Source organism: Corvus kubaryi, unplaced genomic scaffold, assembly GCF_017639235.1.
Source record: "Corvus kubaryi isolate FWS band 111438036 unplaced genomic scaffold, C.kubaryi_AGA036_p1.0 37334, whole genome shotgun sequence".
Taxonomy (NCBI): Eukaryota; Metazoa; Chordata; class Aves; order Passeriformes; family Corvidae; genus Corvus; species Corvus kubaryi.
In genome coordinates this window covers 21,479,233-21,506,981 of record NW_024581108.1, presented here as the reverse complement: position 1 = coordinate 21,506,981, position 27,749 = coordinate 21,479,233, and the positions used below count along the sequence as shown (strand labels likewise).

Genomic DNA, 27,749 nt, shown 5'->3' with positions numbered 1-27,749 from the left:
TGGGTAAATTGGTCCCACTTGGACCAATTCTGTGCTGTAATTTGGGCAATACATGACCTTTTCTCCTCTGGAGAGGAGAAGTGCAAGTGTTCAATTGGATTTTTATGTTGAAGGCTTCAAGAACTGCCCTGAGATTTGGGAGTGAAAGTTGTAGTTTTACCTTGAAGTTTCCTCACAACAGCATTGAACAGCATCCCTCATGTTGACTAGTTTAATCCAGGAAAGGAAAACCAGCAAATGATAGGTTTTGGTGGTCCTTAATAGGATGTTTGTGCATAATTTTCAGTACAGCAGTGCTGTAATTTTAATCATCTGCTCTGCTTCAGCTGTATTAAAACTGGCAATTTGCAGTTCCCCAGCAATTTTTGCCAGCTTTGGAGGCTTCAGTACAGTGTTCTTTGCTGACTGCTATGGACAGAGCAACTTTTGAGTAGCAAATCTGATTGTGGCAGCTCTATGGAAATCTTTGTGCTTCTCCTCAGTCAAAGAATTTTGTTTAAAGAGGTGGGAATTCGTGGTACAGAAAACTTCCTGGTAGGAATGGCCTGGGGTTTTGCCTGAGTCTCCCATGAAACAGTTTCATGGCTGTTGAATTCTGCTATGCCTGTTTTTGTGAAGAAGCTTTAAACATTCCTCTGGCTTTGCAAACTTTGATCCAGGTGCAAGCTGGTGATCTGGTTCATTTTTGGGGGTTTCAGACAATTTTTTTTTTTCCTTCAGACAAATGTAACCATAGTGATTATCTAACATAGAATGGATTATAGGGGAAGAATAACTGCATTAGGGCTGTTTAAAATTCAGGTACTGCATTTGAAAGATCAAAGTGAAAATGCAGCAGTTCTATTTTTAATCCAATAGAGTTGTGGATGTACTCAAGACTGCCAGCACTACAGCAATGTGTTTAACACAAATTATGCTTACATCTGTAGAAACAAATTCTATTCCCTAACTTAAATTTTTAGCTTCATCTTTATGTTTTCAGACTGGCTGGTACACAGAAATCTGGATTGTGGTTTCTAATCCATGTGTTTCTCCCTGCAGCCTTGATGCACCACAGCAACCACGTGGACAGCAGTCGTTGCTACCAGTGTGTCAAGTTCCTTGTTACTCTGGCTCAGAAGTGAGTAATGAAGGTGTCAGAGTTTAGCCTCATCCCTGCCTCAGGCCCCTCTGTGACTATTACAAAAAACCTACTACTCCTATTTTTGATCAGTTTTATCCTTTGTTACTGGTGCTCAAAGGTCTTGGTAGTACATGTGCCAGTATGAAGTGAAATCTTTGCTGGTTGGTACCTGAAGGGATTTCCCAGGTAACAAATTAGAATTGATGTTTATAAGGGGAAAGGTCATTCTGCAGAGCAGGAGTCTGACATTAGCACCAGATAAACATTGGGAAACTGTCCCAGATGTTTCAAATATTATAATTCCTAAATTCTCTTTGTTTAGAACTTGGCATATGTCCCGATGAAGCATAATTCTGAAATATGTGAACCTGTGGGGTAGACTGCTTTGAGTAAATTTTACTAGACCTTATTGCTCTTGCTAATTCAATTAACAACAGGACTGTGGAGTTTAAGTCTGTTTGCAGTGATAACAGTGCACACAGAGGGCAGCAGTGCAAAGAGAGAGGAGTCTTTGTATTTTTTTTGTGTTGGCCAGAGTGCCTTGTTCCTGACTAATGCATATAATTGCAATTCCCAAGGTGCCCTACTGCAAAAGATTACTTCAAGGAGAATTCCCACCACTGGAGTTGGGCTGTGCAGTGGCTACAGAAAAAGGTAATTTGGCTGTAACAGGGAAATTGTCACTCATTTACAACAATAATCAGGGATGGATAATCTCCATCCTCTGCATGGCTTTCTCAGGTGGCTCTAAAGACAAAATACAAGCTACTTCATTTTTCCAAGGACAACTTGGATGCAGCTAAATCTGATGCAATGCCAGAACTTCAGTAGCCCCCCACGTGTTCCAGGCAGAAATGCGTTTACAGTGAATAAAACCAAGTGTGAATGGTTGCAGTGATTATTCTTTGTTATGTGGGAAGCTTTCAGTGCCGCTGTATTCGTCTTAGAAGGCTTCAGTTTTTTTTAAAAAAGCAGTTTTCCTTTGCCTGTGTGTTGATGCAGGAGAATGTTTAAATGATTGGATTCCTTACAGAATCATCACGGCTTTGCACAAAGCACAGCTGTTGACTGATACAGCTTTTCCTCCCACACGTGTAGTGTTTGTTCTTCTCTCTAAGCTGAACATAGTTTGGCCAACATATCTTTCATAAATATCCAAGGACACTTGGGAAACTTGGAGCTCAGCAGAAGTTGGTTGCTGGTTTTCAGCTGAGGGACAACAACCTTTATGGCTGCATTTAAAGTGTCTGTGTCCCACATCTCCAGCTCATTGCCAGAGGATTCAGGAAGCTTGTTCCAGTCTTAGTTCACCCACCATCACAAGTGGTTGAGGCTTTACATAAGTAAAAATCAAGTGGCAATTTTATGGCTTTCTTGGCTTTTTATGCAGATGTCTGAACATTACTGGGCTCCCCAGAGTAACGTGTCCAATGAAACATCCACTGCAAAAACCTTCCAGCGCACTATTTCAGCACAGGTATGTGGCAGTCCTGGCAGAGATGTTAAACTTGCTTACTTCCTTTCCTGGAAGCATCTTTGGGTTTGGCAACTTTAATCACCATCCCTGGAAGTGTTCAAAAAGTATGTGAATACAGCACTTGAGGCCATGGTTTAGTGGTGAACATGGTGGTGGTGCTGGGTTGGCAGTTGGATTTGATTTTAAAAGGTCTTCTCCAACCTTAATGATTCTGTGATATTCCAGTGCACTTAAGACAGCTTTTCCTTTAGAAGCTCAGACCCTGTGCTTGTTCCTGAAGCAAACTAACCCTTGAGTGATATCAGTCAATACTCACAATTATGGGTGGTGACTCGGCTGTCTCACTACAGCGACTATTGTTGTTTCAAAATAATAATAATAGTAATAAAGTAATAAAACTTTTTAAAAATAATAATTGTGAAATGAAGGGATCACCATGGCCACTGACCTTCTCTTGGGGTGTTTCCAACTCAGGACACCCTGGCCTATGCCACAGCCCTGCTGAATGAGAAGGATCAGTCTGGAAGCAGCAATGGGTCAGAAAGCAGCCCTGCCAACGAGAATGGAGAGAGGCACCTGCAGCAGGTAAAGCAAGGGCAGATTTACCCTCTGTTGTGTGGCTCTGTGGGGCAGCTGGTCCCTGGGGCTCGGGTCAGAACCATCACTGACCATACACACAACTACTGTGCATCTTACAAAAGTAACTGTGTCCCTCTCTCCCTGTCCCTTGTGTGTTGAAAGGGCTCAGAGTCTCCTATGATGATTGGGGAGCCTAAAAGTGACCTTGATGATGTTGACCCTTAGAGGAGAGCCCTATGAACACAGGAACCGACTCAAACATTCAATGCCTGGTACCTACTGGAACTGGAGTCGTGTTGCTTATGCCATTGGAAGTCTGGGGGAGCAGTGGCTTTACAGGACCAGAGGAGATGCTGGAGGAGGTTGCTTCCCTGAAAGATAAAAGCATTTTTTTAGCCACGAAGGCTTCAGATCAACAAATGCTCTAGAAAACTGAATCTTCACCTGCAGTAGCTTGTGACAGTCCAAAACACCGAAACTAAGTTTGTCAAGAAGATTTTATCAAATACAAACGCTAGTGGTTGAATTTTTATGTGAACATTAAATGAGTGAATGTAAAACTGTTGCTTTTCTGTGATGCTGCAAAAAAAAAATCTTTTGGTTTTTATACAGGAAAAAAAAAAAAGAAACAGACTGCCCTTATGTATGGAGGGCAAATTTTTAATCTTTCTGATAATATTGAATAGGAATATTCAAATTTCTGTAAAGATGTGTGATGACTTACATTTCATTGTAAAATATTAGTTAAAGAATGGGTTTACATAAGGACTTCTGTATTTAATATGTCTCCCTGCTAATTTGCAAAGCTCTTGATGAGAAAGATCAGCAGGATTGCTCTGTAAGAAGAGTGATTCCTTACAGAATGATTTGGTAAAGGAGCTCTGGAATGAGTCATCTTTCCTGGTACCTTTCTGAAAGCCCTTCAGACAGCTGGGAAGGGCAGTAAAAGAAAAGCTTTGTTCTCTAGGTTTGCAAGCATTTATTATTCAAGGATGTTGGTGAATTTAAAAAAAAAAGAAAAAGTTAATGAGTAGTTTAAAAGAAAAAAGCACTTTAAGAAGGAATTCTGTTGCAGTTTTACTCATTAAATTTTTTTAACCTTTGGAGACATATTGAATAAAATGTAGTCTCAGTCATGGATCTGCAATCACTTGCTTATGCTTTGAAATTACTGAGAAAGTTGGTATTGGTTGTATATGATGAAAAATTCCTTGAGTGAGCTGGGAACACTGTTGTGCAGATTTTATAGCAATTTTAACATGGGGAAAGAAAGAATTGGCTTTGTTTGTATTTTCACTTGACCAGGCAACGTTTAAAATATCACAGCTCTTTTAATTTGCTCACAAATAACTGGAAACCAGTTGGGATGATTTGAGCACAGTTTTGTTTTCTGTCAAGTGCAGTTCAGTGATTTCTGGCTCTGGATTCAAGCTTCTTTTGTGCCAACTAACTTCATCTTTTGTACATTTGTGTTTGTCACATTTTCTGCACTGCTTTTTGCCTTTATTTATGGATTCTGCCTTACTTTAAAAAAATTATATAAACAAACATGCACAGAAATGGGGGACATCTTAAGGAGTGTCTGGGTACCTCCAGAACAGACAAATTTGCCAAGTTAAAGGCACAACCAGCCAAAAAGTGCCTTTTTTTATTTCTTTTCACGCGCTGCTGCCAAAACACGGAGCAGCAGACAGCTTTTCACTGTTGTGCACTAATGTTGAAAGTAACCAGTCATTTCACTGTTGGAAGTAACCATGGGATGTGATGTCAGCTGTACAGCTTTATAACTTATTGTGGGGTAGGAGAGCCGGCGTCACGGATTGCAGGGGCAGGGGGGCACCGTAGTGAATCTCTCACTTTCCTTTTCCAAGCAATGTCTTCATAGACACACGGCAGAGTTAGCATTTTATAAATGTTTCTGATGATGTGCTGGGACATTTGAAATGTGATGTTTTAAATTAATTTTGAATAAATCATTTCTTACGGACACCCCCTCCTTCCTTCCCCCACCCCCAAATACTTTTGTAATGGGTCACGAACCTTCCCAAGAAGTCAGTACACAGCGGTGATGGTGATGGGAGAAGCTGGTCATGTTCCTATGGGTTGGCACCACTTGTCACTTCAGGTTCCTGTTATTTCCTATGGAAACAACATCCTCGATAGCCACAGGCCCAGGGAAGCACTGGTGGGAATTTCATCAGGATGGCTCATCACCACTGTATGCTTGAAACCAATACAAACTTTTTCACGGTTCTGCTCACGCTTGTACAAAGTCAGTGGTTATAATTTGCAATAAGATGATACTTGGTCACTTATTTTTGTTTCCAGCTGCTGTCATTTGAACCTGCTGAAGATTATTTTTTGGAAAATAGAGTTCAACAAAAAAAAAAAACAACTAGTTTTTGTGTAAATTGTGATGCATTTATATGTTGTAATTTTTACTGCCAATCTTTTTGGATGAAAATGTTTTTATACAGCTTACAAAATGTTCAGTGAGGAGCAGCCACAGCCTGCCTGTGAGCACTCGGGGAGATATTGTCCAATTAATGCATAGGCATTTGGCACTGGAAAAATAGGCAGTCTTGATGAACAGTCTTGGGATTCCTGGTCAATGGAATAAAGTTATTCCTTTCACAGAAAACTAGCGTAATCTTTAGACTGCACATGCTGCCACGCTCTTGTCTTGTTGATCCTCTTATCCTGAACCTCCTTGGGCTAGCCCTGCAGATGCTGAGCTCCTCAAGGATGCCCTGATTGCCATTTTGGCTCCTGTCCAGAGTAAATGGAAGTAGCTGAGTGGCCCTGGAGCTGCCCTGCTGTCTATCCTTACGCCACGGTGTGTGCTGGGGCTCTGTCACATCTGTGTCTCTGTGCAGCTCCTCCTGACCTCAGCAGAGTGATTGACCCTGGCCACACTCACAGTGGTGGATTAGAGTGGATTTTATGTGTCAGATCCAGGATTTGTGGTCGAGCTGGGCGTGAATTCATCCTGCCTCCCACTGGGGCAAGGGGCAAAGAGGTGCACACGGAGCTGGTGTTCCACTCTCACCTGGGAACCAGGACCTACAGCCAGGGCTGCCATCCCCACTCTGCCTTTGTCCCCTGCTCTAAGGACAAGGACTTCCACTTTTCCAGCCTGACCCAGCCCCTGCTCTCCACTGGTACTCCTGGGAGCATGGACTGGGCATTGCAAACTGCTGCCAGGACTGGGATCGGCATCCCTGGGATCAGCCCCGCTCTCCTGAATGTGAGAGGCTTTTCCGCCTACTCACGTACAGGGCACAAAGCAAGGGCTAATCTTTTAATGTTGTTTCCTTCCACCAGGCTTATGAAGGTTTGAACAGAGCTGGGGAAGCTCTGTCTGGCTTATCAGGTGTGGAACATGCTCACACCTTGTGCTGGATCCTCCCCTCTCGCAGGGAAGTCAGCAGAGCTGAAATCCTGATGTGTGTTTTGAGAGGTGACAGCCCAAGGCGTCTGCTGAAAAATCACCCTCGGTGTCAGAGCTGTCCAGGAGCTCTCAGGCTGGCATCCCTTTTTCTTTTCTGCCTCTTTGTGCAAAATTCAGGTTCCAGCTGATGAAATTATGGGCTGTAATTATGTCCATGTTATATAATTACATGTTTAGATTAGGGTTGGGCTTTTGCCAGCTTTAGTTAACAAGTTAGAATTAGTTTCAACCTTTCAAAGTGGTGCTTTGTGCTGGGTTTGTCTTCTCTTGCCAGTTAAAGCCTTAGTAGCAGAGCTGCACAGGGCTTTTGGATGGGAAAAAACACCCAGCCCAGCCAAGTCTGACAGGTTAACCTGCTGCTTGTGGTATCAAGCTGTATTTTTTTTCATCTATCCTCAGATAACACCACAAAAATTATATATCGTAGTACCAGGAGGCTGCTAAACACTGAGAGAAAAGTGAGACCCAGCTTTGGTGGCTTCTGGTGCTTCTCAGCCTTTCCCTGCTGTGGCATCTCTCTGAGCCAAGCTTTGTCTCCTTCCTGGGGGCTCCAATGCTTCCCAAGTGAAGGAACAACAGCAACACGAGTTCAAGGGCACATTCCCCAAAACTGGATGATGTTTGTTTCCATAACTGGCAGCTCCTGCCCTGCACCGCTGTTGTTAAAACAAACTTCTGGTCTCGTGTGTGTGGACAACACAGGCCCAGAGCACAGCCCAGCTGTGCGCAAGGGTGCCTGTGCTGTCTGTGCTGACCTCCAAAGGTGCCAGTGGTCATCCAGGAGCACCTTGGACCCCAGGCAGGGATCAGATCCAAGCTGGGGGCCTGTGGCTGCTCCCTAACAAAGCAGAGCTCTTTGGGAGAGCAGAATCCCTGCTGGATGGGTCCCCCTTCCCTCTTCCAGACCAGTTCCTCAGGGGTGATGTCTATGAAGCGAGACAATGGACCACAAGAGAACAGGTAAGTCTAGGAATTTTATTTTAGAAAGACATTTTAAAAATGTTTATTTATAAAATTCCAAATGAATATTTAAGGTACAAATGTAAAAACTAAGGTGCTATGAAAGCCTTTTCTTCATTCTATTTTTTTTAAAGGAATTACAACCTCCTACAGCTCTTATGTGTCTTGGGAAGACCCGAAACTGTTAACACATAACACCAGCAGATCATTAACTTTGACTTAACAACAAAAAAAGCACTAACAAAGCAGTAGCTGACTGTTGCAATGCAGATAAAAATATAATTAACCAGCAGACTGTTTAAACTACAGCCCTTACACTTGACTCAAAAGTAAAGAATTCTCCCAGGAATACGATTAGGCAATTATAAAACTGCCCAAAAATGGCTAAACTAGGATTTTCCAGGTGCTAAGCAGCATTAGCTGGCAACTAATGAGCAACTAACCAGGAAAGGAAGGAGCAATGCTCACAGCACTTTTTTCTCTAAAAAGGTGGGGGATTTGTCCTATGCTGGGTGACAATGGCTGGTTCAGTCAAGGCATTTATAGAAGAGCCAGTGCATGGCAAGGAAAGGATTCTGGGATGACTCCAGCGATGGGACAGGGCTCCAGCTGCATGGGGGGTGCTTGGAGAGCTCTTGCAGAGCCACCCTGGATGCTCGCCCTGGATCCTGACCCCGCTGTGTGCGCCGAGGAGACGAGTTCATCCCCCACCAGCACAGCAGCAAAGCGTGGAGGTCATCACCAGCCACATTTTGGGGTGTGGATTGTGCTGGACGCCCTGGAAACACAGCGAGCCAGGGACACACTGGTCCAGCAAAGCATCCATCCCTGCTGTGCCACAGGAACCTCCTGCCTGGCTCAGCCCACCCCTAGTGCCGGCTCCGGCAGCAAATGGCGATGGCCACGGCCGAGCTGCTGCCCGGGACAGCGGCTGCCACGCAGGAATTGTCCACGGCGTAGGCTCCCATGGAGCCAGGGCTCTGGGAAAGGGCATTACAGCCCGTCAGCGTCCAGCCATCGTCACAGGACACCGTCACCTAACAGGCAGGAGAGGTCATTGTCCGTGGGTCAGCAAAAGGCCAGCGCCCTGCCCATCCCCCACGTCCCCACAGCTCAGGGTGATGTGACCGGTGTCACCCAGCTGGATGGCGTGTCCCATTACAGGTGGGGACACCAGTGAAGGCTGGGGTTGGGACAGCCACAATGGGCTGAAGCTGAACCAAAACCCATCAGGGTGGCAGAGGGACGGGCAGAGACCATGGGGGAGGAGCGTGGCTCGTTCCTACCTTCTCCTGGGATTCCAGGCCCATGTGCTCCTTCAGCCGGCACTCGAGGCTGGCAGTGGGGCAGCACACGGCGTGTGCCATCGCCTCTGTCCTGCTGGCACAGCGGCTGGGCCCCCTCCCCAGCCTCACCACAGGCCTGCCACTGGCACCCAGCACCTCGAATGGGGAGTGGAAACTGCACCCTGCCCGGGGGAGAGGGGATGTTGGCACGGGGCAGCCATGGCAGCATCCCAGGGCACACACTGGTGCCAAGGGATGTCCCAAGGGACCCCTGAACCCTTCCCCCCTTCATGCACACAGCACATGTACCCCTTCCCTGCCACCCCAGCACCCACACCCACCCTTTTACCCCCAGATCCCAGAGCTTTTCTGGAAGAAACCCCCTTGTTCATCAGGCTCAGAGGTCTGTAACCGGGTGTGTTGGGTGTTACCAGTCAGCACACGGTCCCGTGGGGAGCACTCGGCCCCCTCGGCCGCCGGGGAGCTGGCATTGATCCGGCACTCAGCCCTGGGCCACGTGCAGCACCTGGCGATGGCATAAACGCCCCGGCCCCGGAAAGCGCTGTGGGCCACGCAGTGCTTCTGCCCGTCCTTGTCCTGGGGATGGGGCAGCACAGCGTCACGGAGGGGCTGGGGAACCCCCTCCGAGGCCAGCGGGCGCTCCAGGGGCAGCACCTCTGCCTCCGCACGCTCTGCTCACCTCCACGTGCTCCCCCAGCCGGCTGCCGCTGCGGGAGAAGCTGGAGCAGCTGAGCATCTCCTCGGTGCTGGCGCAGCGAGCCACGGCCGTGGCGTGCCGGGCGAGCCCCGAGCGCGCCGACCACACCGAGCGGCAGAGCAGCTGCTCGTCTGCAACCGGGCCGGGGCGTCAGCGACGGGGGACACCCACAGGGACACCCACAGGGACACCCAGCGCCCAAGGCACCGACCAGGCTCCATCGCCCCCCATCCATGGAAACGGCTGCACCCAGGCTCAGCCGTCCCCGGCACAGCTCGGGGGGCTTTCTCTGCCGGCACACCGTGCCTTCACCCCGGCACTTCTTCCCTGCGAAGGACAGAGCTCGGCCAAGGGCCCAGCAGGCAGCGAGGTCCTTACCTGCTCCCAGCCGGGGGGGCAGCCCAGCCACGCTGTTGGGTGTCTGGAGCCGCTGCTCCTCTGGGAGCCGCGCTGTGTCCACGGCGTTCTTGGCGGAGAAGCGCAGGAGGCGCTGCCGGAGCTCGGCGAGGCTCAGCTGGGGCTCGGCGCTGAGCAGCACGGCAGCGATGCCTGCAAGAGCCCGGGAGGCTGCAGTGAGAACCACAGGGGACACAGCCACCTACACACCGCTCCCATGGGCAGCACAACTCCAGGGACAGCGGAGAAGGCGTCTCTGCCGCCCATCGCCCACACGTCCAGCCAGCTGTGCAGGCTGCAGCACCCGAGTGAGGCAGACCAAACCCACGCATCATGGCACACAAAAATGCCCCCAGGTTCAGGCATGCCTGAAGCCCTGTGCCAGCACCAGCAAGTGCAGGGCCAGCCCTCCCTGCCCCTCAAAGCGCAGCTCGCCTGCCACATGTGCGGCCGCCTGCGACGTCCCGCTCTGCGCTGTGAAACACGTGCTGCAGTCGCTGGAGGCGCCGATGATGTCGTCCCCCGGGGCAAACAGGTCCACGCAGCGGCCAAAGTTGGTGCCCAGGGTGCCGATTGAGGCAGGCTGGTCCTCGCTGTCGGTGGCACCGACCGTGATGACCTGCCAGTGACAGGGGAGCACGGGCGGGATGGCGCGCCCAGCCCCAGCCCACGCGGCTGACCCGGAGCTGGCGGGACGAGGTGGCATCCAAGCCTCAGGGGACCCCCACAACCGGTACCTCTGGCTCGGAAGCAGGCGAGTACAAGCAGGCATCGTCCTTGTAGTTGCCGGCAGCCGCCACCACCACCGCTCCCATCCGCGCCATCCGCCGGCAGCCCGCGTTGAGCGCGGGGCTGTGGGCGCCGGCCAAGGGCAGCACCACCACCAGCGGCGCGTAGGGCTGGGCCTCCAGCGTCCTCTGGATGAACTCCAGGGCTGGGAGGGACAAGACACTATCGCAGGAGGCCCCGGGAGGGATCCTGCTCCTCTCCGGGGCGTGGGGTCACTCACCCATGAGGGTCCCGCTGACGGTGCCCTTCCCCTGGCAGTCCAGCACGCGGAGGCTGCGGATGTTGGCACCCGTGGCCACGCCGGCGTCGCGCCCGCTCAGCACCCCGGCCACGTGCGTGCCGTGGCTGTCACACTTGCTGGCCTGGCACAGGCACCACAGTTTCATGCCTCAGCCCATTGCACCAAAGCAGGTTTGCAATCCCACAACATCCTTGCCACTCCTTCCCACCTTGATTCCCTCTTACCTGACACACACCCATGCCACCCTAGAACGCTTTCCTGGAAAGAAGCCCTGCCCTATCTCGAAACTGACCACCTTGAGGGTCCCAATATCCCCCAGAACCACAGCTCCTGTTGCCCGTCCTGCCCAGCATTTTGCCCCAGGCCAAGTGTTTCCCTTGTCCTGGAAAGCCCCACAAGCCTGCCCAGGGTATGATGGATGCAGGGGGATGGTCTGGCCAGGATGCAGCATGTAGCACCTCGGAGCTCACCTGCCTGTGGAAGTGGGTGCCATCCTCCTCGGGGATGCTCTCAAAGCCAGTCACAGTCACCCTTCCCTCGATCTCCCGGTGGGTGCTCTGCACGCTGGTGTCCAGCAGGTAAATCTCCACCAGGTCACCTTTATCTGCCAGGGATGCATCCAGGGATAAAGGCAGCCACCACCACGGTCAGCACAGGCCACCTGGGATGCTCCCAAAATGCAGCTCCAGACCCGTAGCACCATGGGGCAGTGTAATATTCCCATCCTTCAAGTAAAGGGGAGGGGACCCGACTCTTCCCCACAGGGTTGCCCCCCTCACACACCGCAGCGCTTACTGGGAGGGCTGTAGGCGCCTGAGCTGGGCTGTGGCGGCACGATCCTGCCCAGGTTCCAAGGAATGCTCTGGGCAAAGACATAGGCATCCTCCTCAATGTACTTCACGTGCGGCAGCTTCAGCGCCTGCGGGGAGGACCCAAAGCTCCGGTTTCCCCCCAAGGCTGGGGCTGCCACCCCCACCAGTGCCCACCGCAGCTGCTGTCCCCTGCCACGACCCTGCTGTCCTCCACTCCACGTACCGTGTCCAGGACGTCGCTGCTCATCCTCACCAGGAAGGCTGGCAGGAGGTGGAAGACGTGCAGCAGCTCTGCCAGGTGTCCCCGCCGAGCCGCCCGGGCCTGCAGCCGCCGGGCCGTGCCTCGCACCTCGGCCTCGCTGCCCGCCCGCAGCATCACCACGTAGCGCCCGGGCAGCCGCCACGACGCCTGCGGGGACACAAGCACCGGGCTGGGGTTCGAGGAACACACACCGGAGCGTGGCCGTCCCCCCACCCCACCCTCCTCACCTTGGCGGCGCGATGGAAAGCAGCGGGTCCCGGGGGTGCAGCCCCGACGGCGGCTTCCCCCTCCTCGACCGCCCCCGGGGCCAGAATCAACTCCGCCAGCACCAGCGCCAGCCCCAGCGCCCGCGGGGACATCCCGCACCCGTGCCCCGACGGGCAGCGCCGGGAGCCGCCGGGACCCTCAGCGCCGCGGGGACCCCCTGCGCGACCGCCGAGGGGCCGGAGCGCACCCGCGGGGCCGAGCGGCCGGAGCGGAGTCGAAGGGCTGGAGCGGGGCCGGGGAGCTGGAGCGGAGCCGAGGGATCGGTGCGCACCCGCGGAGCGCACCCGCGCAGGTCCCGGAGCGCACCCGCGCAGGTCCCGGAGCGCGGCGGCGGCCGCGGCTCTGCCCGTCGGGCCGGGGCTCAGCGCGGCGGGGCGGAGATCGCGCCACGGCCGCCGGCCCCACGGGCCCAGCCGGGCGGGTTAAGCATTAACGGGGCCGCGGGAGGGGGCGCGGGGCGGTGGGGCCGCGGGGAGAGGGCAAATGGGGCCGCTGCTCACCCCGAGTCCCGGCGGATCGCTGGGGGCTCTGGCGAGCAAAGCGCAGCCGCTCAAGGACGGTTTGCAGAAAGGGCTGAAAGCTTTAATGTGCCTCCTCCTGCCTCGCTCCACGAATAAATTCCCGTGAAATCCTCTAATCCTGTTTGGGCATTTTTTACAGAGTCGTCACACATCGCAAATGCCCTTTTTGCGGGATGATATCGGCGCTTTCCGGCAGGTCTCCACGCCGCTTCCCACCTCTGCCCTCCCGCAGTATCGGGATCCCACACTGCCCCACATCCCCAGTGACCTTCGGCAAACCCCGTCCCTGCTCCCAGCTTTTCAGGGAACCAGGAATATATTTATGTTTTGGCTGGTTATTTACAAGCTCCTCAGAGGTTATATGGGTTTATATGGATGCACATGTTTTATATGGATGCGTGTGTTTTGTACGGATGTGCACGGTTTGTATGAACATGTGTTTCACATGGGTGTTCGTGTTATAATTGTGTGTGTGGTTTGTATGCATGTATCTGTTTTATATGGATGTGTGTGGTCTGTATGCACATAAATGTTTTACATATGAACATGTTTTATAATTATGTGTATGGTTTGCACGGACATCAATGTTTCATACAGACGTGTACAATGTTTCGTAATGATGTGCATGGTTTATATGGATGTGTGTGTTTAATATGGATGCGAACAGCTTGTATGGACCATGCTGATTTTTTACTGAGACCTCAAGTGGGTGCCTGAACTCTGGTTTCAGTAACTGGAGGGACACCAGACCCCGCTTGTCACCCACTCTGCTGCAGAGAGCTGGCACTGGAAGGGGTCAGTGTTCAGGACACTGATCATGGGCACTGATCATGGGCACAAGTCTCACTCCTGATTTTTGGCTCAGCTTCTTCAGTGCCGCTAAGTCCCACAACGCACCATTGGGGCCTCAGGAGGCTTCCGGGACAGCTGAGCACGGGGGGACCCCATCTCAAGGGGGACAGTCTCCCTCTTCCTGCAGTCGCTCCATTCGTTTTTGCACAGGGGACAAGCTGTGTCCCAGGGAAGGATGGAAGGAGCTCAAAGAGGAGGGGGTGGCAGAGTTCCCCCCCGTTCCACGTGCACCCCCACGTGCTGAGGAACCCACTGAGGTCCTGACATCAACATCTGGCCCCAGCTTCTGAGCAGGGAGTGTGAGAGATGCCCCGCTCTGGAGCTCTCTCCGGGAGCGGATATCTGCAGAAAGGTTATTTTTTTAATTGAGAAATTATCTACAAATAACCCCAAATTTGCGCTTTGTACAGAAGAGATCTGATTCGGTCCTGGCACCCCAGGGGGCCTCCGGCGTTTGTGTCTGTGGAAAGGCGAGGTTTCTCTCGAGGGAGGAGGAATGAGAGAGCAGCGGAGGCATCGGAGACGACCTCACCAAGGGGGAAGGGTTCCTAAATCCCTGCTGCCGCCCATCCGGGGGGAGAGGTGGGGCTCCGGGCCGTGCGCGCTGGTAAAAATAAACTCCCCCACAGACTTCCAGGGGGACCCTCGCCTGTGTAAAGACGCTCCTGATCCTCAAGGAAGAAGCGCTGCGCTGCACCAGCCGGGAATCGAACCCGGGTCGCAAGAATGGGAATCTTGCATGATACCACTACACCACTGGTGCGCTGCTGGCGCCTCCCCCCGCGGGCCACCAAGGCTCGCCCTGACCCGGTCCCACGCGGGTGGCACCGCCGGCCCCTTCCCCGCCCATCGGCTCCCAGCCGCGGGGTCCCCGCGGGAGGGTCACACGCGTGGGCGGCGGGCGGGCGGGCCCCCCCTCCCGCATGAGCTGAGCCAGAGCCGGGGCTGCTCGCAGCGTTTAATGCCATGCAGGAATGTCCCGATTCCCACAATGTTTAACCTCGGTCGGCGCGGGAGCAGAGTCCTCCGGCTCAAGGATGCTGTGCCGGGGATGGCGGGATGCACATCCAGCTGCGCGAAGGGTTCCGTGGGGGACAGGGTCGAGGCCCCGTGTCAACCCCCTCCCCTGCCCCTGCCAGGAGAAATACTTCTGAAAACCAGATTTCTTTTGCCGAAAGTGGGAGGGAGTACCAAGCCATGAGGTAGGAACCTCTTCTGTGAGAAAGGCTGGGAGAGGGTTCAGCCTGGAGAAGAGAAGGCTCCAGAGAGACCTTAGAGCCCCTTCCAGTACAGAGACTACAGGAGAGCTGAGAGGGACTTTGGACTGTGAAGCCCTGGCACAGTTTTTCCCAGGGAAGCTGTGGATGTCCCACACTGGAAATATTCAAGGCCAGGAAGGACAGGGCTTGGAGCAACCTGGTCTAGTGGAAAGTGTCCCTGCCCATGGCAGGGGGCTCAGAACAAGATGATCCTTCCAGCCCAAACATTCAGTGGTTCTTTAGGTAAAAAATTTTGGGTCTCTACCAGACTCCCACACTCCACAGGAGCAGTGACACAGAGTGACATCCTGCCCCAGGCACCCTCTGAAACTCAGTGAGACATGGCCCTATCTGAACAGCATTCCCAGAGCCACCACTCTCCCCTGTACAGGGAAGGACAGGCAGGAGTGCATGTAATCAATCTGGTAATGCTTCCTCCTGGAGAGCCTCTCGCAATCCTGTGGCAATGTTTAGCCAACACTGAGCCTTCATTCCCCACCCTCCTGCTGACCATAAACACCCTGAGTGTGTAGGTGCTCCCTGTCACCAAAGGCTGCTTTGGGGACACCAAGGTGAGCGAGGGGTGCAAGAACACCAGCAGGGGTGTCACAGGGGTGTGACACCTCAGGTACAGCCTTTTCTTGCACACCCTGCACTGTACCAGCAGAGCACTCCCTGGGTGGCAGGGGGAACACGGGAACATTCTTCCAGGGCTCTCGTGCTCCATCCCCCTCAGGTGCTGGAGGAGAGCTTTCCCCCACTTCTGCGCTTGGGCGGTTGGAACTGCAGGATTTTTAAGCTCCCTTCCAACTCAGCTCTGTGATCCTACGGAATTTGCTGAAGTTCTTCTCTGCCAGCAGACGTGCTCCCAAGCCTCCTGGGGCCATGCCAGGCACAGGCAGCATCCAGCCCAGCTTTCCAAAAGCAGAGCAAGGGACTCTCAGCATCCCCATGCTGCTGGATCCACTGATGCTTTGATCCAGACCCAGCTGCCCCGGGGGAGGCTCAGCCTCTCAGATCCCTGCTGTCCCAGGCAGCCAAAGGTTGTGGCTCCCACCTGTGCTGCCATCTCTGTGTGCTGGAGACGGGCTGTGGAGAGCCCCTGTGTTGTCCCTGCGGTGGTGACAAACCAGGCTGAGGTCCATCCACGCGGTTTGGAACAAGCACTTACTATTCACAGAAAGTTTGGGGACAGTGAGTGACAGTGTGCAAACCCACCTGCAGCTGTTGGCACTGACCCAGCAGACAGTGCCCAAAGCCACCACCTCAAGTGCCATCACCAGGGGTTTGGCTCAGCTGAGTCCTCCTCCCTCTGTCCCCAAGGGTCCTGGAAGCTGGTCCTTGTGCAGGAGATAGGGGACAGCATGGTCTGTCACCTCCATCACCCCTCTCCCAACCTGGAGATAGGAAGGCTACCTGCTGCAGGAGACTCAGGATTGAATTTTAATTTCTGCAGAGCTTGGATAAGTGGGAAAAAGACTTTGAGGACATCTCTGCCTCACAATACCCACCTGCATTGAGCACATCTTTACCTACCCAAACCTGATCCTGTTCCAAGCAGCACAGCCAATCCTATCCCTTCCCAAGAACAGTATTTAGCCCAGATCCTGCCCAGCCCAGCTTCTCTGTGCCCACCCAAAAGGGTCCAGCAAGGAAACCTTGTCCATATGCAGTGGAACTAGGGAGGTGGCAGTTCCCCCTTCGGTTTTGGGGGAATAACAGTCTCCTGAGTGGCTGGGTGTGCACAAGGGGTGCAGCATGGCACAGGCACAGGCAGGAACCGGGGCCACTGCACTTTCGGGGACAGCCCCCTTCCCTCCAGGCTGTGACCTGTGTGTCCCCTCCACGAGAGGAGTCCATGCCAAGTGGCCATTCCCCCGGGGAAATCAGTTTTCAGGCTCAAAAAGGCGGTCGCTGTCCTTGAGCAGAGCATCCGGCTCCTCCTGGAGCCCGTAGTAGAGGTCATCCTGCTCCCCAGGGCCTTTCCGAGGGGATCCGGGGTGCTCTCCCCCCGCCGAGGAGCTGCTCGGGGTGCGGCCGGAGCGGGTGGCGGAGGGCAGGGTCCGGCTCTGTGGCGTGGGGCTGCCGGGCACGGAGCCCTCCAGCGATGGCGTGTCCATCTCCTCCAGCAGGGATGCCAGCGGAGCATCCCCCGGGGCTGGCCGGGCGGGGCTGCAGGGACAGGGTTACACCAAACACGGCTGGGCAGGAGCTGCGGTTCCCCCGGAGCCCGTGGCTGTGGGAGCGCTGCTCAGGCAGCATCCCAGCATCACCAGTCCCCTTGCTGGGTGGCTGGAGCGCCCTGGGATGTCCCTATCCCAGCCCCTGGTGCCTGCCTTTATGGGGACACCTGCCTGCCAGGTTCCTGCTGCCCATGGGATGAAGTAGTGGCTGTCTTTGCATTTCCTGCATCCCGAGGGGAAAGCAGTGCACCCATCCCAGCTGTAGCTACATTTTGGCAGGTGCCCAAGTCCTATGCCCCGAGCCTGCACAGTGATCCCCATCACCTGCAGAGCCCTTTGGGACCTCCCAAACCAATGCTTGGGCATCACATGTGGCACCTGGTTTGAGGGTCACGTACTGGGCATCTCATTTCTATCAAAGTCTGATCAGAAACTTCGGGGTTATTCTGGTGAGGGACACTGTTTATACTGATAAAATTAAATAAAAGCAAAATGCAAACATCAAAATGCAAATTACAACCAAAGGCCATCTACATTTCCTCCTGGGAAATAATTTGGTTCAGAGACTCCTCGTGGGTTGAGGCACCATCCAGGCTCCAGTGGGGCCAAGGGTCTGGGGGCTGGCTCAGTGCTGTGAGAGCAGCAAAGACCTCTCTGCCCCCTCTCCCTCCCCCCCCTTTTCACCCCACATGCCACCGGTGCCACCCCAACCCCACAGGCATCACATACCAGCTGCCTTCTGCTGTTTCCAGCCGAGGTCCCAGCTCTTGGAGGGGGTCTCCAGCACCCCCCAGCTCCCGGTGGACCTCTGCTTTGGCCTGCACGGCTGACTGGGAGCAGCTGCGGGATCTGGACTGGGCCATGGGTGGGAGTGGAGCTGAGCTGACCACCTGCCTCTGGATCTGGTCATAGGACGGCAGGCTCGTCTCGTAGGTGCTAGTGGCCTCTTGGTTGGGGCAGGGGGCAATCAAGCTGCAGGCAAAGGGATAACAGGGTGCTGAGCAGTCCTGGACCTCATGGAGCTGGGAGATGCTCAAGCACAGGCGCACAGGGCTCCATCACGTGAGGAAGTGGCTTTAGAGGCCACCAAGGCCACATCACTGCCCACACCAGCAGCAGAGCCAGGAGATGCCTGCAGGAACATCACTGGATGCTCTGCATCCCCCAGCATCACTCAAGCTCAGCCTCGGGGGGCTCAGGCAGCCCTTGCCTCTCCCACCCTGATCCCTGCTTGGTATTTTGTGCTGCAATCGGTGCAGCTGTCCCCAGTCTCAGGCCCTGCCCTCAGGGCACACACATCACCCCACTGTGGGACCCACCGGGTGTCCTTCTGCGGCAGCACCATGGGTTTGCGGTCCAGAAACTGCTTGGCCTCGAGGTCCGCAGGGATGAACGTTATCTGGGGGGAAAAGAAAGGCAGAGCCTGGGCATCACGGGGGCCCTCAGCCCTCATAGGGGAAAAGGGCTGGAGTGTCCCTTCAGCTGGGTTTAGGGTGGTTTTCCTACCATATTTGGATGTTTTGCTTGGAAATAGCTTTTTTGAGGGAAATCAGTAAGGAATGAATGAATCCAGCCCAGCCCTGAATGAATCCAGCCCAGCCCTGAATGAATCCAGCCCAGCCCTGCTCTCAGTGCCTTTCCCCCTGTGGCATCCCATATGTCCCCAAGCCCAGAGGGAGCCCCAAGGCCCACACGGGAGCTCAGTGGTCAGGGACAACATCGAGGGTGTCCCATCCTTGAGCCTTGAGCACAGTGGCAAAGCCACCTCTCCCTCCTAGCCAGGACTGAGCTCAGCCATGAGGGGAGCTGGTTTCTGCTTCACCCCAGTCCCAGAGAACACAGCTGCTTTCAGAGGTCCCAGCTGCTCCCAGGCCCTGAGGTCGCTCCCCCACATTTTGGAGGGCAGCCAAGTTGTTGACAGGCCATCCAGCAGTGCCCAGATCAGTCCTACAGATGCCCTCTCCTTGGAAAAAAACTCTTTTCTGCCAGACCCGTTTCCCAGGGCAAGGGCGCGTGGCTGCCCTCTGTGCTGGCAGTGCCCTCTGCCAAGAAGACTGGCAGGTGAGGGCTGGGACCCTCCAACCTCCATGGCCACGACAGTCCCTTCTTGGAAGTCCTGGGAGCCTGCCAAGCCCCAGACCCCAAGGAAAGGGTGCCATAGGAGAGATGAACACAAGTTTACTTCCTTGGGATTATTCCCTGCTGCCTGTTTGAAAGCTAAGTCTAGGCTGTGCAGGGGGTGACGGAGAGTGGCCACATCCTGCAGGCATCAGCAGGGCACAAGCTTCCCAAACCAACAATTCCCCCTCCAGATTGCTGCAGCCGGCTTCCTCTGGGGAAGCTGAGGCACAGCCTGAGGCTACACATCCACAGCAGCCAAAGTCCCCCAAACCCAGCTGAGCCCTCGAGCCCCCCAGAGTGCTCAGCAGCGAGATGGATCCTACCTTTGGGTAGCACTGGCACATGCTCCAGGTGATGCCCACGGCTACGAGCAGGACACCCAGGACACAGAAGGTGATGTAGATGTGGGGCTTTTCCACACTCATGATGAACATCCCCGTCATCACCAGGAAGAACCCCAAGATGATGAACCCGTAGCGGAAAGTCTTCTCCTCTGCCATGGGCTCCGGGTGGGAGAGGCAGGAGGAGAGGTGCCGGGAAGCCCGTTCACCTGCGGCTGCTGCCTGCTGAGCACACCTGCAGGGTGAGGCAAGGAGTGGTTTCTCTCTCTGGAGGCTGCCAGGAGCTGAGGATCAGCTGCACGTTGAGCTGGTCCTGCCCAGGGCTGAGCCAGCCAGTTTTTAATGGGTTTGTAATGAATGCAAACACTGACCCGCCGTTCACACTCCAGTGGAGCCGCCTGGCACGTGTCCGGGTAACCTTCCCTGCAGGCAAGCTCAGCCGGACCCCACACCCGGGGAAGGGACAGGGAGGGAGAGGGGAGCACGGCTGCAGAGGTGGGGACCCGGAGATCAGCTGGTCCTGCTGGGATTTTCCCAGCCCTGGGCACTGGAGCTGGACTTGGTCATAAATCAGAGCTGGCAGAGCCCCAGATAAGGGGGATGCCAGGGCCCAGCATGTTCTCAGGGGCTGTGGGGCTGCAACAGGAAAAGAGGGAGTGCTCTGGGGTCTTTTTGGAGGCCAGTGGGTTTGGAACAGACCCTGCCTTGCTGTGGCCGAGTGCTAAGGCTGCCTCACTGGGCAGCAAGTGGGCTGTGAAGAGGGCACTAAAGCCAGAAAAGGATGGACTGAGGTTGGTCCACCCAGGGGGAATGAAGACAGAGTATCCCTATGCCCTGTTTTCACTTAATTCGGAGCTGGGGTGTTTAAAGGTGCCACCTTCCCACCACACATCCGACAGCCAGACAATGTTTGTTTTATTTCCTTGATTTATTCCCTCGTTTTATTCCCTTGATACACCTGGCTTATGACAAATAATTATATTATAAACAGAATCTTAGACGTGGCTGTGGCTCCTCAGCCGCTGTGCAGCCCTGCAGGGCTGCAGGGGGTCCGGGGCAGCCCTTTACTTTGGTGGGATGCGGGAACTGGCAGCAGCCCCTGCCACAGCTGGCCTTTCCTCTGGGCAAGGCTGCACAGCCATCCGCAGAGAGCAGGGAGGGAGGGGGCTGTGCCACAGCTGGCCTTTCCTCTGGGCAAGGCTGCACAGCCATCCGCAGAGAGCAGGGAGGGAGGGGGCTGTGCCACTCAGGATGGCTTTTACAGGAGGCTGCCTGAAATGCCAAGTGCGCTTGGATGCTCTGACCACAGGCACGACCCACTGAGCATCTCCAACACCGCATGATGTGAGGCGTGGGAAGTCAGGACTCAGGGAAGCAAGGTGGAAGGGATGGAGACAGGGCTGGAAGGGGCATTGCAAAGGCAGAGAAGCGAATGGTGCAGACGGAGCTGGGCTTTCTCTGGCCAGATTCCTCGCTCTTTGCTGCAGCTTTCGTTACTGAGTGGGCAGCCCCCGGCCTGACAGGAGCTCCCCAGGGCGGGCCAGAGCAGGGAATGCAAAGCCTCTGAAACCAGCAGTGGCTTTATTAAAAATATGAAAGCTTTCAAACATGCCAGTTACCCCCGACGCTCCGAACACATCCCCCGCGGGACCCACAATCCCAGCAGCGCCAGACCCATCGCTCGGAAAGCCAGGCAAGCCAGGCTGACCCTTCCCACTCCTCGCCCACCTTCCTCTCACCCCCACAAGGAAAGAGGCTCAGTTTAAAGCCGAGGGACTGGGCAGCCACCCGCAGAGTCCCGGCCCGGGCTGCCCCAGCTCAGACCCCCGGACGCTGATGTTCTCATAGCTGGGGGGCGGCGTTGCCTGCGGCTCCTCGGGGTGCGGCGCGTCCAGCCAAGACGGGCTGGGGCGGAACAAGGCGCTGTCGGAGGAGCTGCGCCGGCGGCCGCCCTGCCAGCCCTCGTCCTCCTCCAGGTAGCGGTACAGGGGCGGCGTGAGCTCCTCCTTCCTCCCCGGCGGCTGCACGTAGGCCGGGGCGCCGTGGGCAGGTCTGCAGGTCAGGGCTTCTTCATAGGTGGGGATGGCGCTGGCGTCCCAGGTGCTGCGAGGGAAGAGGGAAAAACCCAGCAGTGCACATCGTCAACATCCCAGCACCCAGCTGGAGCATCCCAGCATCCAGCTGGAGCATCCCAGCACCCAACTGGAGCATCCCAACACTCATCAACCACAGCCATGCCAACATCCCATCACCCAGAGCATCCCAGCACCCAACAGCTGGATCACCCCAGCACCCAATAACTGGAGCACCCCAGCACTTGTCAACTGTAGGATTCCTGTACTCTGTCACCCAAAGCTATCTGAGTGTCCCGCCAACTGCAGCATCTCAGCATCCATCAGCTGGAGCATCCCAACACCCCATCAGCCCCAATCCTTGAGCATGATTAACATCTGTGCTGGGGATGGCACATGGGCAGGTTTTGCATGCTCAGGGTCAAGGGGTGACCATGTCAGCTGCTTCCTGACATCATGAGGGTGCAGAGCCATCCACGGAGGTCTTGCAAGAGGGTCCCACAGGCAAAAGTGCATCCTCATCATGCCTAACCCCTAATTCACCCCAGAAGAGCAGAGGCTGCTGACAGCTGAGGGAGCAGTTTGGCACAAGAACCTGGACAAGCACCAGGCACCCTGGGTCACTGTGGTCAAACACCACTCCTGTGCCAGCCAGAGCCCTCCCTGCACTGGCCAAGCCTAGTGCCACTTCCAGCAGAGCTTTGCTGAGCAAACACAACTTGTGTACAGAGAAAACCTCTGGACAACCTTTGCCCTGCACATGGCCCTGCTTGGCACCCTATGGAACGGCACAGTCCCAAAGCTGGGAATGCTGTGAAAGCAACTCATCATTGCAGATGAAACCCAGCCCTCTGGGGTGGGGAGGCAGCAGGCATAGGAGGGCACAACTGGTCCAAAGGAAAAGCCATGTGCTCCACAGGGATGCCTCCATGCTGAACTTGGCAGATCCCTGTCCCAGACAAGCTGCCCTGGGCTTCTGCGCCAGGGCTTTTGCCAAACAGCCTCAGCTTGCACAGGAATGCTGCCTTGGAAACGCATAGAGGGGGATTTATCCCAGCACAGGATGCTTTGCTGGGGCTGGAGGAGCTGCTGCAGCACCAGCAGTGCTACATCCCACCCAGCATGGGAACTGGGAGCTCAGGGAAGGGGACATTCCCCACAGGGGCACAGCAAAGTCCCTCCCTGGGACAAGGAGCCTCCCCCCAGATACCCACACTGGCTCACAAGCTCACAGATATCCAGATGGGCACTGAAACCCCTGGAGAACCAGGAACGTGCCTCCCACTCCAACTGTGTTTTTATGGTTTAATGTTCTTAAGAGTTTCTTTTAGTGCTGCTTTTCCCCAGAGCCCGATTTATGCTGGAGCCAAGATCTTTGCTGTGACCCCACAAAGCAGCACTGGGAAGGGCTGGCTGGCTCTGCTTCCATAGCAGTCCCTGGAAAAAAAAAACCCTTTTGATCAAAAAAACTTTTAAATCAAGAAGTGGGAATAAATCTCAGGCTCACACTGGAAGATTCAGGGAACCCGAAAAGCAGCAGAGGAGTTCAGGGCAGGGCAAGAAGTCTTTCCATACCCTACAATCGGCTTCATAAATGACCCTCTGCCTACATTCCTGTCTTGTTGCCATTCCAAGGATTATTTTTCCTTTTTTTTTTTTTCTAACTCCCTTGTAAGAAAGATTTTGCTTCCATTAAAGATGTTATAAACACCTTCATCTTACAGAGCATTGCAGACCTGGGAGACCACGACTGGAGCTCTGAGTGACCTCTCCTCACCCCCACATCCAAACCTTCTGCCAGAAAACCAATATATTCTTCTGCTTGGTGGCCCTGCTAAGGAGATTTGTCCCTCGGCACGTGATGGCCCTGCAGGGCGAGGAGAGCTGGATGCAGCCGAGCTGGCCACGGGCACAGCCAGCGTGGGCACAGAGGGGGTGGGCAGGGAGAGGACTGCGGGGGCTCGGGGTGACATTAATGAGTAGGAGCATCTACTCGGGGAGCAGCAGGACAGCACTGAGCAGTGTTGCTGCTCCTGTGAGTTCACCAGCGAGCAAGGCTGGGAACAGGTTTAGGCTCAGGGACAGCCAAGCCCACCCTCCACCTCTGCCCACCCAAGCACGGGCAGGGACGTGGCTCCCACCTGCAGTTCCACTTCTCCGGAGGCTCCGCCGTGAAGTACTGCAGGTCCCTGGGGAAATGGTACTGGTAGCGCCGGGACACCACCCTGGCGTTGGCCTTGACGGACCAGAGGAGGCCGAAGATGAGGAGGATGCCACCGATGCCGCAGCAGAAGAAGCTGACGGAGCGGAGCAGGGCGCTGGAGGAGGAGGAGCTGGGAACGGCCTCGGCTTCCCGGGGAGGCAGGAGGCGAGCCCCGCTGCCAGAGCCCACCTCCCCGTCACTCCACCAGGCAAAGCACAGTGTCCCTGTCACCAGCAGCACGGCCCCCGTGATGGTCAGGCCGTAGCGGAAAGAGGCGGCTGCCATCCTTCAGATGGAGGTTTTAGGAGGGGAGAAGAGTGAGGCAAGGCATGAGAGACCCCACGTCCTGTAAGACAAGAGGGGGGCCAGGTTTGAGCAGGAGAAACTCATGGAAGACCTGCCAGAGGAGAAAATGACTGAGTTAGAACCTCTCCTGGGGTTGCAGCCTCTTTAGCCATTATTACTGACCATCAGAAGGGGCATTTCCACCATCTCAGATGGGAAGCCCTTGGGAAGAGCAAAGTCAGCACCAGGTTGCACCCATAAACTTCCCAACAGCCTCATAAGAACATCCTGATTTTCAAGGAATCACATAGCACTCCCACAAAGGCAGGATGGACACCCCAGCTCCGGGCACTTTCACAGCTCTTCTCTTTGGGTTTTATTCCCGACTTCCTCCCAAACTGGGAGGAATGCCAGCTGGGTTTCCTGGGTTTTCAAAGCATGGCTTATGGAAGAGGTCAGAGAGAGGGACATAAATTTAAGATGTCATCACTTCCGAACTATCAGTGTGCCTGTTTTCTCCTCCAGAGCTGATGACATTGGAAAAATCTGCTCAATCTTCATCTACATGAGGTTTGGCACACAAAATCTTACTCCCCTGGGTCAGCTCCAGTGCAGACCTTCTCAAGTTCTTCTGTCAAGACCAACCCCGAAGGTGTTATCACCACTTTCACCTGCCCTATCAGGGTGGTCTGGGCTGGTTTGACAACCAAACAGATGAGCTAGTGCCGCATGTTTCTGCTGGGTGACTCCTTTCAGCTAAATGTCACATGCAGAAAGCAACCATGCTTCCCTGGTGCTGGAAAACTTGGGGAGGGGGAACTGGTTTCTGATCTCAGTCCCTGTGACTTTCTCCAGCAAACAGCAAGCATCTGCTCCCTCAGCTTGTGCATCCCCAGCTCCCAACTAACCAAGGGGGCAGAGAGGTCCCACCATGTCCCCCCTGGCCCTGCTCACTGCCCAGCAAGAAGACACAGGTTCAGCTCCCACTTCTCAGTGGACAAAAAGCTTTGGCCCATGTGGGAGTTAAGCACCAACACTCCCAGACAGATTCAGTCCTGAGTGACTCCACTGTGAAGGTTTCTCGTGGTGGCAAGTGCCAGTGGAGAACCTGCACGTGAATGATGGCCAGGACAGAGGAGGAGCTCAAGCAGAAGTGGGTGGACAGATGGATGACCCACACTCAGCTGTCACCTCTGCCTTCATCACTCTGCCTGTGTGTCAGTAACAGGAAGATAATGTGGTGGCTTTGGTCTCCGTTCCTCCAGGCAGGGCTCATCTCCTCCACAGGGGTCTTAAATTGTACCCTGAGATATGAAAGTGCAGACCCAGAGATGGGCAGGGAGCAGAAGTCCAGCATGGACTTGGTGTCATCAAGGTCAGGTGGAATTATGTTATTTCAAGCCATTATTTATCAGATGGGCTGACTAAATGGAAAGCCAAATTACCTTGTAGCGAAAGAAACACTATCTGATCTAATCGACATTTAATGAAGGAATCTGATGAGAAGCGGGATTTAGGAAAGCTGCAGGACTGGGAGCCCCAACAGCTCACTCCAGGCTTGCCCCAGGGTCACAAGCCCAAATTGCTGTCCAGGCTCATGGTGACCAGTGGCCACCTGCTGGGAAGGAGGTCATGCTCCTGGGCTGAGAAAAGGCAGAGCTTCCCTCCGTAATGGGAGGCGTGTTTGGATGCTCCCTCCTGAATGGCAGGGGCTTGGCTGAGCTGAGATGGAGAAGGGGCTGTTGGAGATGGTATTAGATGCCATCAGGGATCAGCATCCCCAAACCATCACTGAACGTGGGCAGGACACAACAGAAGAGCTGGACTCAGGCTGCCTTGCAGCAGATGCTCAGGAAAGCGCAAGGACCCCACTGACCTGTGAATGCAGCTCCTTTGGATAGCAATGCATTTTCACAGAAAAAATTCAGCCAATATTGTTTGGAGAAAAAAAAAATCACCCAAAAAAAAAACCCTACAGCAAAGCTCTCAATCGTACTGCATGGAAATGTCAGGTCACTCCAAACAGAAATCCTGGATTGAACCAGCATCAAGAGTTGAAATGTTCAGCTCCTGCAGTCAACACTCTCCTCGTTCTGGGGTCAGACTGGTGAGCTTTGGGAGATGCTCTGAATTCCCTGGTCAGATTTAGGAGACGCTGTGAGTCCCCTGCCTGGGCACGGGAAATTTTGCAGCCTCCAGCACTGAGCACATCTGGAAGCGCTGGCAGTGAGGGGGAGGCAGAGGGAAGGTGGAGAAGCCTCTGGGAGATGATGGATTGACAGCTCGAGAGAATAAACTCTTCTCTCTTGACAAATCCAGCGCGCTGAAAGCTCCCCCAGCCTCCCCGCACGTGCTCCCGCAGCGCCTGTGCGGGGGCAGCTCCGCCGCGCTGGGTGACATTGCCACCGCTGGGTGACATTGCCACCGCACCGTCCCCTTGCCAAGCCCCCTCTCGGCCTGGCACAGCTCTCCTGAGCCTCTCTGAAAGACCCACGGTGTTTTCTCAGCACACCGACCGCTGGAAGAGAAGTCTGAAGGAGCAGAGGCAAGGAGAGATGTGCGAGGCTGGAGCAGGACCCGCGTCCCTGCTCCCGGAGCCTCTCTCGGCGCCGCTCCCGGGGCGCTCAGCATCTGCACAGCAGCTCTCCCTGCCCATGAGCATTCCCAGCGCAAGTTTTCGCGGAGGGGCTGCCCATCCGACCACGGCAGCTGCCGGCTCCCAAACACCCTTCTCCACGCTCCGAGCCACCCCGACATTTTGCTCTGCTCTGTCTCCTCCTTTGACCTGCTCTGAACTAGTTTTCCAGGGAATAGATTTGCACGTTGCATGTACAAACAGATAAGATTGTTGATAGTTTACATAGTTCCAGTGAAATGCTGAGAATAGCAGCCCCCATATAAAGTTATGCAGATGGTGATTCATAGGGTCTACTAAGCATTACTCAGAAAAACGCTCTTTTCAAGCAACACGAGAAAAGAAAAGAGTTTTGAACCTCTCCCACCGCCATCAAGCAGAAATCCACCTCCGCACCCGTCCCTCCACGGCACTCACAGACCGTCCTTCCAAGCGGGGCTGGAGACCTTTAATCACAGAAGAAGAACGCCGGGGAGAGATGCACCAAAGCGTGAGCATGTCTTTAGGGAGATCCCTTCCTGCCTTTATCCGAATTTGCTATTTTGTTGTGATAGTTATCGGTGAGGGTTTGGTTCCCATTCAAAGCAAAGTAACAGTGATGCCTGGGAAGAACGTCCAAGAACTCCGGCGCGCTCAGCCTCCCGAGGCAGGTGCGGACAGAGGAGAGCACATGTCTCCCCTCAGCCAGGCTTCGGGGCGATGCCTGAGCCCCACGTCCCCGGCGGCACCCGCGGGGGTCTGTCCCCCGGCACAGCCCCTGTCCCGCCCGGCACAGCGCCCAGCCGGGGGGTGCCCGTGTCCCCCCGCCGCCCCGGCCCCGCCGCGTACTCACCGCCGCCGGCAGCCTCGCTCCGGCCGAGCGGCGGCTCCGCCGAGCCCAGCCCGCGGGGCGGGCGGGGCCGGGGGCGGGCGGGGG

General features: G+C 54.9%; 4 protein-coding genes and 1 non-coding gene across 10 annotated transcripts in view; 1 reads left to right on the top strand and 4 right to left on the bottom strand.

Moving 5' to 3' along the window:
* Nucleotides 1-5,168, top strand: part of USP24 (ubiquitin specific peptidase 24) — a 60,874-nt gene extending 55,706 nt beyond the window's left edge. For both annotated transcript variants that reach the window (XM_042030779.1, XM_042030778.1), the window contains 5 exons: nt 1,042-1,120; nt 1,702-1,777; nt 2,514-2,600; nt 3,075-3,185; nt 3,342-5,168. In XM_042030779.1, coding sequence (XP_041886713.1) covers nt 1,042-1,120; nt 1,702-1,777; nt 2,514-2,600; nt 3,075-3,185; nt 3,342-3,404 — 416 coding nt within the window. In that variant the 3' untranslated portion in view covers nt 3,405-5,168. The remainder of the gene's footprint in view (nt 1-1,041; nt 1,121-1,701; nt 1,778-2,513; nt 2,601-3,074; nt 3,186-3,341) is intronic.
* A 2,418-nt stretch (nt 5,169-7,586) lies between these two features.
* On the bottom strand, nt 7,587-12,787 carry PCSK9 (proprotein convertase subtilisin/kexin type 9). The gene is made up of 12 exons (XM_042030777.1): nt 12,322-12,787; nt 12,056-12,241; nt 11,816-11,939; nt 11,491-11,624; nt 11,000-11,141; nt 10,728-10,924; nt 10,426-10,609; nt 9,973-10,143; nt 9,577-9,725; nt 9,308-9,473; nt 8,877-9,058; nt 7,587-8,627 (listed from the first exon to the last, which is right to left on the bottom strand). The coding sequence occupies exons 1-12, from the start codon at nt 12,451-12,453 to the stop codon at nt 8,460-8,462; spliced, it is 1,935 nt and encodes a 644-aa protein (XP_041886711.1). The 5' UTR covers nt 12,454-12,787; the 3' UTR covers nt 7,587-8,459.
* A 1,639-nt stretch (nt 12,788-14,426) lies between these two features.
* Nucleotides 14,427-14,497, bottom strand: TRNAG-CCC. The gene has a single exon. It is a non-coding gene; the product is annotated as a tRNA-Gly (tRNA).
* Nucleotides 14,498-16,233: 1,736 nt separating this feature from the next.
* Nucleotides 16,234-19,921, bottom strand: BSND (barttin CLCNK type accessory subunit beta). The gene is made up of 4 exons (XM_042031068.1): nt 19,621-19,921; nt 18,496-18,575; nt 17,906-18,148; nt 16,234-17,165 (listed from the first exon to the last, which is right to left on the bottom strand). The coding sequence occupies exons 1-4, from the start codon at nt 19,795-19,797 to the stop codon at nt 16,880-16,882; spliced, it is 786 nt and encodes a 261-aa protein (XP_041887002.1). The 5' UTR covers nt 19,798-19,921; the 3' UTR covers nt 16,234-16,879.
* A 1,281-nt stretch (nt 19,922-21,202) lies between these two features.
* Nucleotides 21,203-27,749, bottom strand: part of TMEM61 (transmembrane protein 61) — a 12,120-nt gene continuing 5,573 nt past the window's right edge. The window contains exons 1-3 of one of the 5 annotated variants that reach the window (XM_042030772.1): nt 27,666-27,720; nt 23,852-24,259; nt 21,203-21,741 (exon numbers count right to left, since the gene is read on the bottom strand). In XM_042030772.1, coding sequence (XP_041886706.1) covers nt 21,396-21,741; nt 23,852-24,198 — 693 coding nt within the window. In that variant the 5' untranslated portion in view covers nt 24,199-24,259; nt 27,666-27,720 and the 3' untranslated portion in view covers nt 21,203-21,395. Of the gene's footprint in view, nt 21,742-23,851; nt 24,311-27,191; nt 27,210-27,250; nt 27,596-27,665; nt 27,721-27,749 lie in introns of those variants that run through there. The other 4 variants (XM_042030771.1, XM_042030775.1, XM_042030776.1 and 1 more) reach the window with 4 other exon arrangements.

Bases quoted from the DNA above. Each gene is read 5' to 3' on its own strand.
- PCSK9 (XM_042030777.1), bottom strand. From the start codon at position 12,453: ATGTCCCCGCGGGCGCTGGGGCTGGCGCTGGTGCTGGCGGAGTTGATT. The intron at 10,925-10,999 runs GTGAGTGACCCC...TGTCCCTCCCAG, and splicing joins CGTCAGCGGGACCCTCATGG to CCCTGGAGTTCATCCAGAGG. The intron at 9,726-9,972 runs GTAAGGACCTCG...GCCCGGTTGCAG, and splicing joins GCCCCCCCGGCTGGGAGCAG to ACGAGCAGCTGCTCTGCCGC.
- BSND (XM_042031068.1), bottom strand. From the start codon at position 19,797: ATGGCAGAGGAGAAGACTTTCCGCTACGGGTTCATCATCTTGGGGTTC. The intron at 18,576-19,620 runs GTAGGATCCATC...TTTTCCCCCCAG, and splicing joins TGTGCCAGTGCTACCCAAAG to ATAACGTTCATCCCTGCGGA. The intron at 17,166-17,905 runs GTATGTGATGCC...CTGTCCCTGCAG, and splicing joins GAAACAGCAGAAGGCAGCTG to CCCCGCCCGGCCAGCCCCGG.